The following is a 14,380-nucleotide window of genomic DNA, read 5'->3' as shown; positions in this document are numbered from 1 at the left end:
AAGAAAATTGTATTTGTGAATATGAATCAGTTTTATAGAAAATAAAAAAGAATCTTCAAGAACATTTCTAGAGCTACAGAGGAAAATGTAGCAGGGTTAAAAAAAGTTGCTGGGTACAATCTCTATAGAGAAAAGTCAGCTGGGTTTCTACATACCAGCAAAGATGATAGAAGGAGAGATAAGGGGATCAATTACATTTACACTAACACTTTCTAAAATAAAATAACCCAGGAATACATTTAACAAGAGAAGTGAAGATTATACAATGGAAAGAATACTATTCAAAGGAATTAATGAAGAAGTTACAATTAAAAGAATGTAAAGACCTTCCAGGTTCACACACTAGAAGACAATATTGTTAAGATGCCATTGTTACCTAAAATCATCTACAGACTCAATGTAATCTGAATCAAAATTCCAAAAGCCTTCTATGTTGAAAGGGGCATGGGAAAATCAAACCTCAATTTCATATGAAATGGCAAAAGGTCTCAAACAGCTTAAATACTACTAAAGGAGAAAAAGTAGGATGACCAAACACACTTTAAAATGTCTTATATAGTTAAAATAATCAAAACAGCCTGGTACTGATAAAACAGACACATAAACCAAGTTAAGAGTCAGAAAGTAAATTCTAAGGACACATTTCTGAAAACTTAACTATGCACCTATAATAACCAAAACAGCAGGTACTGGAACAATGATAGGCACATAGACAATGGAATAGAATCGAGAACTTAGAAATTAACCCATTTATCTAGGGTCAACTGATACTTGACATGGAAACAAAACCTATCAAATGGGGAAATGACACCCTCTTCAACAAATGGTGCTGGCAGACTCCTACACGCAGAAAGCTGAAGCAGGATCCATATCTCACACTATACACAACAAAGTTTGGAGTTTCCTTAAAAAAGCTGAACATAAAAAGTTCCATATGACCCAGCTATTCAACTGCTAAAAATAAACCCCAGTAGTGTTAGTAATAATCACAAGAACAATGAAATAGCCCAAATGTCCAACAATCCAATGTGCTGAGAAACTGTGGTATATCCACATGATGGAATACTACACAGCACTCAGCAGCAAAGATTTTGAAAAAAATACATTAACTTGGGAAAGACTGGAGAGCATTATGCTGAGTGAACTAACTCAGTCTCATAAGGACAAATACGGCAATAAAACCATTATTGTAAAAATATAAGGATAACTAATAACTGTGTTTGGGAGTCCAAGAGGGTGGAAGCAGAGGGGTGAAGATGAGTAGGGGAAATCACAGGGTTGTACAATTTGATGGGTGGAGGGAGGGGGTAAAGGAAATGAGAACGATCCAACAGAACCTGAAAAGATTGGGTAATGGTGGGCCCAATTCAATAAGGATTAATTTTCTAAAACACAATGAATGTGAAAGATTGTATAAAACACAATGTGAATGAAGGAAAGGGTAAAACACAATATATACAAACTTTGTATACAAATCAATATAAACTATTAATGATAAAATGACACATCTACGGTTAAATAACTTTTGACAAGGGTGTTAATAAATCTATTTCATGGGGGAAAATAAGAGTCTCTAAAGGTGGAAACCACTTAAATGCCCACAAACTGCTGAGTGCATAAATATGCATACAATGAAAATCCTGCTCAGTCAGTAGAAAACTTTGATACAGATCACAATATAGTGGAGCTTGAAGACAGAATGCTGAGGCAAACAATTTAAAAGGAACATATACAGACATCAAAGTTTATTCATGGTTACCAGAGGCAAGAGGAGAGGGCAGGAAAGAATTGTCACAGAAAAATCCAACTGCATAAAGGCAGGGTTATACAGTTGTTTACTGTGGTCATTAAGTGTTACACAAAAAGTGTGTGGGTATTGACAAACGCCTGAGGTCTTGAAACCTTGCCTGTGCCATCTTTTTATGTGTCTGGAAGAACAAAAGAAGGAGATTTGAAAACAGAAAGATAATACAGATTGGCTAACAGACTTCAGGGACAACTGCCACATTTGTCATGAGAGAACAACAAAATAAAAACTATAGTCAACTATAGCTATGGCACTTTGGTAGCAGAAGTCTCTACAACTAAAATCACAAACTAACTTTCAAAAGAGTCATTTGATAAAAAATTATATTTATATACTTATGTGTGTGTGTGTGTATATATATATATACACACACACACAACATGGAAAGGGCAAAGGGAAAAAATGTAAACAATTCATTAACTAGAGTAATGAGTACACTAGTATTTCCTGCAGTGTTGTAATTTTTCTTTCAGTTTAAAATTTTATCAAAAGATAAATAAAAACAAAGTTTAAAAGTTAAAGAGTCAAAATATATAAATCTTAAAATATAAAGCTGCCCAAAACATGATGTCATGGTGTTACAATGAAAACATATGTCAGAACAATTTATGCAGTATGATTCCACAGAAAAGAATATAAATAGAAAGATCTGAAGTGACACACATCAACTTCAGCTGTTTCCCCTGGGAAGGAAACAGTGTTCAGTGGAAGTAAAGGGGAATGCGCAGGGTGTGCTCAAGAACCCCAACAGCACAGTTTTAAGTACTCAACTATTAGCCCTAAAGGATGGTTTCAACCCACCCAAACATACCTTGGAAGACAGAACTGGTGGTTCTGTCCCAACTTTAAAAACCTAGGCTAAGTAACAACTTGTGTAATTATGTGAAATCTAAAGCATTTATGTATTACTTTTCTATTTTTTCTATAATTATATTTTATTAATTTTCATAAACATTTACAGAGATTTTGGGTTTCCATTCATTCATTGTTGCAATATTACTTTTATTTTAAAAAAGGAAGATACTACTAACTTTTTGCAGTTGCAACACTGATAAAAATACTCATTTATGGGGAAAGACTGTCAGGGTTGACAGCTGTGGCTCTCACCTCCTGGATGCCATGACTACATCTTACAAATGGAAGAGGAAATCAGTGGATCTGAATTATTACCTTGGTAGTAAATATAGAATACATCACAGACTGTCAGAAGAACAAAACAGACTTAGATAAAACAGAAACAGAATGCTCCTTAGACGTTAGGATGGTAAAACTTTTACACTGCTTCCTTGGAAATCAGAAAATACAATGGGCTACCATGGTTGGTAAGGCACAGGACGGTAAGCTCTCAATGAGACAGACTGACCTGACAGCCACAAAAAACGAGCTCAAACCTATTGAAGATCACAAAGATGGCGCAGGACCAGACCGTGTTTCTTTTTAAGTGATGCTGTTTACCAGGAGTTACAGTCACTCTGATGGCAATGAAAAAACAGCACTGCACAGAGGCAGAGATGCTACATATGTCTAAAATATAAACTGTCATGTTTATGTGGTATCAAACTCAAAAAACTAACTCACTGTTGTAGAGTCAGTTCTAATTCATACCAACCTTCCACCAGGGTTCCAGGGCTATAAATCCCAACAGGAAGAGATTGCTCATCTCTCCCCCATAGTGGATTCAAATGCTATATATATATATATATATATATAAAAACTTACGGCCTTCGGGTTAGTAGTGTGGATAGGAACCATGCCATGAGAGCTAGAGTTACACAATAATCATAACAATTTCCACAAGAAAATCCATATTTGTATAGATATGAAGATAACATTTAAGATGCACTGTAAAATGGAAAATATGAACAGCTAATCTGAAGAACCATATAACTTGCATGAACTCACTGATGGATTGAAAAGATGTACATATTTATAGAATTTCTAAAAGACAATGGTTAACAGCAGCCATTTCTGAAAAGTGAGAAGGTGGGATGATGAAACCATTTTAAAAATCTTTGAAATGTGTTCATTATTTAATAACATGCTACTATAATTCAAAATTATTAAAAAAATTTTTTTTAAAAAAGCAAAAAAACCCCCAAAAAACCAAACCCCAACAAACAGCCCACAAATGCCCTGTTATAGTGTGAAGAAATGAAACAAACATGGGCTATAAGAATTTCAAATCAAAACAACACTGATCTCATGGCAGCAACAGTAGCGAAGTACAAGGAGGCAGCAAACAATAAGTGCTGGCAAGGATGTGGAGAAACCGAACTCTCATATTCAGCGGGTGAGAATGTAAAACGGTACAATCATTACAGGAGGCAGTCTGGCTCCTTCTCAAAAGTTTGAAAAGAGACATACCATTTGACCCAGCTATCCTACTACTGAAAATGTACCCCAAAGAAATTAGAACTGTGACACTAACAGATAGATGTAAGCACACTCACGTTTGTAGCAGTTGAGTACCAGTCATAGGAACCCTATGAACAACAGATGTGAAGCACACCCTATCTTGTGTCATCCTTTTCATCTCTGACATGCTTAAATCCACTGCTTTAACCACTGTGCCAATGAAGGTCTTACTCTCTTTTGCTGACCCTTTCCAAGCAGGATGGAATAGCCTTTCCAAGGAATAGCCTCTCCTAACAACAAGCCCAAAGTATGAGAGACATTCTTGCCTCCAAAGAGCCAGCCTTGCCTCCAAGGGGCTGTACTTACTCCCAAGACCTATCTGTCTGTTCTATTGGCAGTCCATAGGACATTCAGTACTCTTTTCCAACACCATAGTTAAAAGGCATAAATTTTTCTTCTGCCATTCTTAGTCACTGTCCAGCTTGCAGACAGATGCACAGCTGAAGGCTAAAAGACCAATGCTTAAATCAGGCACATCTTAAAGTTGACATCACTGCTATTCAGGACTTTGGAAGAGGTCTCTGACTTTGAGAACGGTCTCTGACAGCATATAAACAATAGCAGAGAGAATGACATAGCACAAATATATGTGATTAAATGAATGGATGGATAGAGCAACTGTGGTATATTCACATGATGGAATATTATGTAGCACTGAAAACCATTAAACTCAAAATACTACACAACATAGTTAAGTCTGGAAGACATAATGCTGTATGAAATATTTCAGTCACAAAAGGATTTATACTGCATAACAACAGGATGGATACAGTGTGGGGGTGGAGTGAGTCAGAAAAGAATGGTTAGGTAATAAACACTGCACAGATGAAGTGAAGGACAATTTGAAAAGAATGATTATACATTATATGATAATTAATAATTTGGAGCAGGACAACCATTATAAAGAAAGGAAAATGTGAATGAATGAATGAATGAATACCAGTATCTTGTAAACTTTCACTAAAATTAAAAAAATCTAAATATACATAAGATTTGGAAAAAATATACTATAAACAGAGTTTAATAATATTTAGTCATTCCTATTGGCTCTATAAAACCATACACTTAAAACAGTACTCATGTATACAGAATGACATACAGGGCAGGTTAACAGGCTCCTTAGATCAAATCCAACTCCAACTCAGTGGCTTGGGGTGGGTCCAAGACTGTGCACCTGATGCTATTGCCTGGACACAGCAGTTTAAGAACCACTGGTACAGGAAAAGAAAGTTGACAACAAAATAGACAATCAACTGTTCTCTCACAGCCTGGGAGCCAAGCACAAAAGTCCACTCACGGGATATATGGCTCAGAGTCTTTGTTTTCCTTGAAGAGATCACAAAACACTGGCTTCTTCTGAAGAAACCCTAGTGCCCTACACAGAACCCACCTAGCTCAACTCCTCCTGTGAAGATAGATGCTTGTCAGCAGGTGGTAGGTCTCAACTCTGTAAATGCGCTAGAGCAAATGAATTTTTTATCATACTCAATTTTCACATAAATGATGAAATACAGTTTTAAAAAGAGAGTAGTTACATCAGTGAAAATGCAAGTGAAATCTGAAAAAAACAAAAAACCAAAAAAAAAACCACCAAAAAACAAAAAAAAAAAACCCAACAAAAACCACCATTAAAATAAGGGACTACCTGCAGATGGATATAAGTATCAAAATTCTTGTTCTGTGCTCTAAAGAAATTCAAACTAGTAATAGTCAGTGATGGATTATGGGTAAGCTTTGTACAAAACGGAATTCCAATCAATGAAATGTAAAGGAGTATTTGTATCTTTGAATATGGAGCAATACATCAAGATACTAATTCTTAAAGGACCTTAGCTTTATCTCAACAGTAAATAATTGTAAATGCAGAGGTATTAAAATATGTTACAGTTTATGTCTTCAATGACTTCCTGGTATTAAACCAAAAGTCTGTCTACTCAACAGACTTAATTGCTGTTGAACAAGAGTATGCTCTGTCTAGTCTCTGTGCCAAGATTGCTAGACTAGAACTCTTCCTTATACCAGTGACTGAGAACTTCCAAACTTAAGGAAAAACGACTGCTTCAGAGGCTTACTCTGCTCTGGTCTAATTGTATGTAGTCTTTAGAATATTGGACACACTGACAAAGGAGATTAATCAGAACTGGCTTTGACAAGCACTGTGGCAACTGGACAATTAAAACAGACTTTCAAGTGGGGGAAAAAAAAGAGGAACGAACTGGGGGGAAGGGTAGAGAAAATAGTGCAACAATGAATGAATGGAAACCCAAAATTTCTGTAAATGTTCATTAAAATTAATAAAATTTAATAATAATAAAAAAGAATATTGGGAAGGGTGTGGGCAGTACAAAGGTCATTAAGTAAAGAGGCTGAGTCCACTCAGAGGTTCTTTGAAATACAGGTCTTGCCATCCATCTATTTCCAGAAAATGAGTTCTTGAAAACCTGATGGACATAGTTCTACACTATTACACTGAGGCTGTTGAGTTGAAACTGATTTGGTAGCAATGGATAATCTTTACATTGCTAAATTTATGTTCTTTGTGAAGAATATGTAAAACACTTAGCACAAAGCCTGTTATACAGAAAGTGCTCAATAAATACTTACTGGTCGTGAATTTCTGGTCTTTCTTGGATCAAACCCTAATAGGCACTCTGAATTGCCTGTGGGCTTCACATTCTTTTTCATTTGATTTCTTTTCCTGTGGTGATCTTAACAACTACAGGTTTTGGCAAATGGTCTCCTGAAGTCTTAACGCTCCCTGGGGTTAGGTGCTAACTTCAGCACCTGAATAATAAAAGGCCCTGGGCTCTATTTCTAGAAGAGATATATAGATTTGACATGTAAGCTCCCCTGAGAGTCACATACAAAATGGAAAGAGATCATGTTTCATACAAAAAAAGTGGAAACTACACTCCACTTTCTCATCAGCAGTCACAATTTCCTCGCTAGTTTCTAATGCTTTCTCTTACTGCACCAGCCCTTGCTAGGAAGGTGGGTAGGGTATGTCCTCCTCCAACTGAACCTCATTAGGAACAGACAGTCATGAGGACTTGGGAAGCTGCCTTTTCTTCCACACCCAGCAACTCTCCCTACCTGACAACACTGATAAGTTTTAGAGTCAATCTATTCCTTAATTTGCTAACAGCATTTCCTAAAATGTTGTACTTGTGGAACGATGACCAATTAAACATCTGAATTCATGAAACAATGACAATCCATTTTATAATAATAGTTGCTTCTTTGCAGAATGAATTCATTAGACAACTAAAAGAGAAAAAAATATCAATTTCACTGAAAAAGAGCAAGGTAAAGGCAAGCTACCTATCTCACATTTTCAAACAAAGTGATGTCTTTACTCTCTAAACTTTTTTCCATACTTATTTTAAATACATGATTATAAAATATTACTAAAATTCTCCAACAACATTAATTCTTTCAGTTAAATGATACTCCAATATGTGCTACTTTCTATGGCAAAAATATTTTGTCATCCACACATGATTAATGTCTTTAATAGGAGAAGGTTCATTTCCCAATGACTCCACAAGTATCTGATTCAATTAGTTTCAGAAAAACAAATGAGTTTTCTGATGTAGTTCTAAAATTAATCTGGAAATTAAAATAAACAACTGCTTTAAAATTTATGAGTGCAAACCAACAACTTAAAATAGCTTTGGTGGTTCATCACTTCATTCAGGAAAGATACACTGTGTGAGTCTTAGTAAGTGGTTTTTTAGAATGTTCCTAGTCTTTTTGTCACCACCACAGTGAGTCTTTCCTCTCTCCAATTTCAACTGAGCCCTTGATAAAGGCTGCAGGACACATAACAGACCCTGTCGTCGGTGACCACTGCACTCACAAGTATCTGCAGGCATCTGTGTGGCTCTGCATGTAGGGGAATGAAACTCCCCTAACAACTCCCAAAGCAACATCCACTCCCATTCTAACGGAGGGAGCACAGAAAAGGTCTAATTCACCTGAATTATTGAAAGTTGTCAAAGGTTATCATTTGCACATGTATTTCTTTTAAGGACACAGGTGCAGAGATTCCTAGGGGAAGGAAGTACAGTTTCTCTTATTAAACTTCAAACTCACAAGGGATGATACCCATTCATGATCCTAAAAATTCTGCTGGGTGGCTTCTAACTTTCATCCCATGGAAGTGTAAAGTGTGTGTGCTTCACAGCTGATCTGACAAACCCAGAGGAAAGAGGAACAAGCACCAAGAGTACAAGTTCAAGCACAGTGGCCATGAGGGCCTTGGAAGTGCAAGACTGCCCACACATCCAACCCCACTGATTACTCCATAAAGCAGGGTACCCTAATTCCAGGTTCGTGGCCTGGCTTGTAGGGAGTTGTGGTAGGGAACCCAAAGGCCGTACCTCTCTAGTGGTTTGAGTTCACCTTCGGTTCTGCAAGAAAGACGGGCAATAGCCTCCTCTGTGATATACAGCCTTGGAAACTATACTGAAGGGTCAGTTATGAGTTGGTTCAGACTTGAATTATGTCATGTATCATTGCTTTTGATGGGACTCAAAGTTAATCTTTTACACATTTAAATGTTTCTTATATAGGAAGAGTATAAAAAAAGGAAGTCACTAACATTTCTTTTTCAAAAATTAAAAATATGGAAAAATCACTCTTCGTTTGTAAGCCGCATTAAGAACGGTGGTGGATGGGTCTGGAGTGGTGCTAGGGGTTGAGGGAGGTAAGTGACCCAAAGTAATCAACAAGGATGGAGGCAGAATATTGGAGCAGAGGTGATAAACTTGTTCTTAGCCTTTCTCTGTCTCCCGCCCTCTTTAGAAGCATCATAATCTCTCTTGCCTTAAGTTGTCTCGTCGAAAGAGAAAGTAAATCAGATGATGTACAAAATCCCTTCAAGTCAGTATCTAAGGTCCCTCCTCCAAAACAGATTGTTCACTGTCACTGAGGTGGAACCAGCTCTTAGCTCACCCTCCTAGCCTTGCAAATGCTGCAAAGTGTATGAAAGAAGACTGCCTCCCTTCTCCCTCAGAGCTGCTAATGGGTTGGAATCATCAGTTGCCCTCTATGGGTAAGCAGTGCAGCTCCCTACAGACTACGCCATGAAAGCTCCCTCTACAACGAGTCAATAGAAACCTACACACGAGAAAAGTTCAACAACTGGCAAATCAAAATCTCTGAACACGTTCACAGGGTTCACGTGAAGGCAAACCCTGCGGAAGATAAATAGCATTTGGGAAAGCACATATCTAAACTATAAAGATGATAACTTACTGTCCAGATTTCATTTACATCCCTCTTCCTTGCTGTACAACAGATTAAGCAATTTATTCTTGTGGTATGAACTATAGTAAAAGATCCCCTTAAACAAACTGAAACCAACTAACTTTCTTAGCTTGGAGTGAAGGAGACACACACAGGTGAAAGGGCAACTGTAATAGGCTATCACAGAAGCAAAGGGAAGCAGAGTAGAGCAGGTGGCAGGGGAGTAAGAGACTCTGAATTGTGAGGAGGAATGAGGGCTCATCTGGAAAAGAGAAACTGAGTCAACAGTGGGAGTGAGCCAAAGCTGGAGAGGTGGGCATGGGTAAGGCCATTACGATGCAGGAGCACACCTCCTATCTAAGGCTGTGGTGGGACTTAAGACTGGCCATATGGCAAACTCAAGCTCAACACTTCTCAGCACTCCCCCAAGAATTAGAAAGAGGGCGAAGGGCAAACTAATCAGAAAGCTACAGCTAGCAGAGAATTACCAGGACTTGAAAAGTGATAGGAGCAGGGACCTTGAATTAGAAAAACAGGTTAAGAAAATTTTTTTCCCAGTTTAAAAAAAAAAAATTGCTGTTTTGGTGGTGTACACAGTCGTTTAAGTTCCTACACAAACTCCTCACTGACAAAGGTCAGATAATGGAATTCTATAAAAGTGTAATTATCCAGCTGTGAAAGAGGGTCCGTGCTGACACTGTGGTTCACTTGAAGCTATACAGCCAAGCAAGACAAAGAATTCAGAAGGAAGAGAAGATGGGAAACAGCATTATTGCGCAAGGGAGCCAACCTCAAAGACAAACTACAGAATGTGATCAGCCAACCTACGAACGATCTGGGATGCCACGTGATACCATCTCCTCATAGAGAAGCATTTAGGTTAGTCAGTGGGAAAGCATGGCCTCTGGTCACACAGAGAAAATGCAGATGAACTCATAATGTAAGGTTCATTTATAAAGGCAGATGACTTCAGAAGGAGAATACTCTAAAAACAAACCAAACACAATTTACTTGAGAGAGAGACACTGTTTAAAGCACAGTAATGTGGCACTGACTGTGGATGGCAAGTTACAGAGAAAGCGGATTAAAGAGGATAAATGCCAACAGCTTAAGGTAAGGAAAGAAGACGCTGGCAGCATCATCCAAAGGCTCCACACAGGTCTACTAGACACAGAATGGGCAGAATCGCTCCGCTTCCCTTGTTCTCCAATATGGGGGCAGAGGAAAGGGTCACATATCAGCTGTCGGCCCAATGCCCACACCCACCCCGTGAGATCACTGCAGTGCAAGCTGATAGTCACACAGGTGCTGCTGCAGAGTAGTTAGTAACACTCACCTTTCCCATTAACTGCAAGTCCTGTGGCCATAGCAGCAGTCACTGAGCCGGGCGCCTGAGGCACTAGTTGGTGTATCCGAGGCCGGCTCCCCATTCTGGCTCGCTCTGCGCCAGGGCCCAGCAGAGCTCCGACAGGCTTCTCTGCAGCCACCTCCGGGGTCACCGTGTCCTCCTGGCCCTGCTCTATGGGATCCAGTTTCTCAGGGCTCTCGTTCTGAAAGCCATCCACTGCTGTCCGGCTCTTAATGGGGCTCTTAGGCACTAGTATCTTTATACCTGATTTTGCGAGGTCCATATTCTTCCTGTTGGAAAGAGATGGGGCTGTGTTTTTCCTGAACTTCTGGCTGGCAGCAAATAACTGGCTGTTTTTTGAGTCTTGGTCTTTGCTAATCACGAGTGACTTAGGAGAGGTCTTAGAGAAGCTGCTGTTGGTAGATCTGGAAATTTGCTTCCGAGCATTGTTTGGAGAGGTCCTGTTTGTCCTGGTTAAGATGCTCTCCTTCTGCTTTTCCGTATGGCGTCTGTTGAAATCGTGGATGTACTCCTCACAGTTAACAAGGTGCTGCTCTGGCTCCCACGTGTCATCCTCACTGTCATAACCTTTCCATCGCACCAGGTACTCCGTCTTCCCTTTCTTATTTTTCCTTTTGTCAACAATTCTTTCAACCTGTTTATAAAAGGGGGAAAAAAAGTTATTTGCACGAAAAGTACCAGTTCCATGAAAAAACATCAAAAGAAATAAAAACGATGGCAGACAAATGAAAGCTATCTTCTCCACCCTCCTCCCAATCATCTGGAAATAAAACAGTAAAGATTACTGAGAATTTGAGCAATTTCCTTAAGTCAAAACACAATGCTGAAATGTCATGCTATGAATACTAGCTCAGGGGAGGTGTGTGTGCGTGTTTCAGAAAAAGCTTCTTTATGGCGTGCTTGGGTGGCACATATGGTTCACATGTGTGACTACTAACTGAAAGGCAGGTTTGGGTCTACAAAGAGGTAGATACCTTGGAAGAAAGGCCTAGAGATCTACTCCAGAAAATTTGCCACCAATACCTCTATGGACACATGTGGACTGTCCAGGAGTCAGAGCTGACTCAGCAAAACACAGCTTTAATTTTTACAACTATATTAAGCCCAAACCACTTGAACTGGTTTTCACAAGCATAGCTGGGTCTGTACTAGTCAACCACAGCTTTTGGTCAGGTCATCTTTCTGGTTACCAAAAAGAGCTTGGCTACTGTGAGGGAAGGCCACCAGTTAGGAGGAGGAGAAGGAAACCTTGTTATGGGGAACTGGCTTCTTCAGCTAACACATAATGATGAGCTTTATCAGCACCATTCTGGAAACTCCGCTATCTACAAAAGATCAACAGTTTTCAACATTTTGTTATAATAAAATGATCTAGAATACTTCCAGGTTATTTGCCTCCAAATCTTAGTTTTAAATAATTTCACTCTGTTATCTTTAAAAAAAGATGCTGTTAGTTTTATAGCATGATGGGCAATATACCTTACATTAAATATGTAAGTCCACGTAGCATAGTCTGTAAACAAGTTGTTATTTTGATAGATTCTAAATGCTTAAGTGTTAGAAAGAAAGGTTATGGCTCACATGAACACAAAACATCTGACAAAATGTACTGTGCTGGTCTGCAACCCAAAAGGTGGACAGTTTAAATCCACTAGGCTTTCTGCAGGACAAAGATGGGCCATCTCTATCCCATAAATATTGATAAACCTGGAAAACCCTGGGCTTCCTGATAGACAGGTTAGGAGTTCCAGGGTGGAAGAGTACCAGTTGGAGGCACAGCACACAGCAATAACGGAAATGGGCTTCAAAAGAAAGGACTTGCAATCCTCTTCCAAAAGGTCACAGTCACGAAAACCCTGACACGCCTTTACACACATGGAGTTGCCATAGGTCTGGTTAAATTGTCTTACTGTTTTTAACAATTTTGGAGACTCGTAGTGGTGCAAAAGGAGCCCTGGTGGCACAGTTGTTAAAGTGTTTGGCTACTAACTGACAGGTCAACTGTTAGAATGCACTAGCCACTCTGTGAGAGAAAGAATCTTGACATCTGCCAAGATTTAAAGTCACTGTGAGTCACCACCTCAATGGTAGTGGATTTGCTTTAGGTTTGTTTTGATGTTGAGACAATTAATTTACTCAGCTAATAATAGAAAGATGGAAAGTTTAAGCCCACCTCGAGGTGCTACAGGAGAAGTCTTGTGATCTACATCCAAAAGATCAGCCACTGAAAACCCTACAGAGCACAGCTCTCTACTCAGATATGCACACTGTGACCATGATGCCACTTCAATTCAGCAAGTAACAAGTTACAGACGATGCTTGAATGGGGGAGCAAGACCCACTCTGAACCATGCCCTCCATCCTCTCCCTAATGTGCAAAAACAAAGACTCCAAGGCGTCTACTTAGAATAAAAGAGAACTAAAGCCATTAACAACAGACCAAACCAAAATGAAATATGTATCACTGGTTCGGTACAACAAGGACTAAGAGAGTAAAGAAAGACCTTGTTCCACCAGAAGGCAGATTTCATGCCCAGCAATCCTCCACAGACACTGTAATTGAAATCAGATCTACATATAAGTTTAGAGTCCAGCTCTCTCAAGGAGAGCCCGGAAAGTGATTTCTTCCTTGCTCCTTCACCTGAGTATCGTTACACATAAGGGTGTAAGTATTTAAAGTACAAGATATTATTTCTGGAAAATTCTATGAAAATCAATTTCATGGCAGGGATAGTTTAGAAGTTTTACATTCAAGGGAGCAAAGAGATTATCGCTTAAGGGAAAATTATGTTTCATACTTAATTTTTTCCAAATCCATTTTTCATTCCAGAAGCATGAAGTAAACAAAACCAAGAACACCTTTATTTCTTACCCCTCATTTCTTAAAGCAGAAGCAGTTTTCTCCTTTCTCCTGCCCTTAAAGCATGGATCCTTTTCCTTTCCCACATCTACCTTAAAGTGCTGATATCCCACCAGGCCTGATCTCCATCTTACAGAGAGGAGACACTGCAGAATTGCCTGAGCAGCTGACAGCAAGGTACACGTTACTTGTGCTTACACATACCCTATTCACAGACTATGCACGCTGAAAAGCAGCAATGATAAAAGACACATACAACAGAAGTGACTGAACTTCTTAACTCATAGGCGAAAATGTAAATAGTGTAGGTTTATGGGATTATACACAGTATCTCCCTCAGTTGGACCACTGGAACACAGGAGAACCCCAGAGAATATGTAAATAAATGAAATGAGGGGATATTAAACAAACAGACCAAATTCCACTTTATTTACAGATATGAAACTTTGATTTCAAGTGTCTCAAAATGTTCTCCTTTTGAATTTGCCCATTCCCAATGATTTAAAAATGTAGAAACCATTCTTAGAACTGTTCCATAGGTGTGATTTGCTAGTCTAACAGCTCCTGCATGAGAATAAGAGGGAACTGAAGATATTCAAAGCATACACATGACAAGGAGATGAGAACAGTGACAATAACTAGAAAGAGAGGATGGGGTGTTTATTCTAGCTTGAAAGCT

General features: G+C 38.9%; 1 protein-coding gene across 1 annotated transcript in view; it reads right to left on the bottom strand.

Moving 5' to 3' along the window:
- The window catches only part of CDYL (chromodomain protein, Y-like), a 100,783-nt gene extending 86,880 nt beyond the window's left edge, over positions 1-13,903 (bottom strand). The window contains exons 1-3 of the mRNA XM_006888760.1: positions 13,890-13,903; positions 12,745-12,795; positions 10,809-11,479 (exon numbers count right to left, since the gene is read on the bottom strand). Of these exons, the coding sequence (XP_006888822.1) occupies positions 10,809-11,479; positions 12,745-12,795; positions 13,890-13,903 (736 nt within the window). The remainder of the gene's footprint in view (positions 1-10,808; positions 11,480-12,744; positions 12,796-13,889) is intronic.
- Positions 13,904-14,380: the final 477 nt, after the last annotated feature.

Source organism: Elephantulus edwardii, unplaced genomic scaffold, assembly GCF_000299155.1.
Source record: "Elephantulus edwardii isolate Elephantulus edwardi_28Jun2011 unplaced genomic scaffold, EleEdw1.0 scaffold00071, whole genome shotgun sequence".
Taxonomy (NCBI): domain Eukaryota; kingdom Metazoa; phylum Chordata; class Mammalia; order Macroscelidea; family Macroscelididae; genus Elephantulus; species Elephantulus edwardii.
The sequence above is the reverse complement of the archived record's forward strand: the minus strand, read 5'-3'. Positions and strand labels throughout refer to the sequence as shown.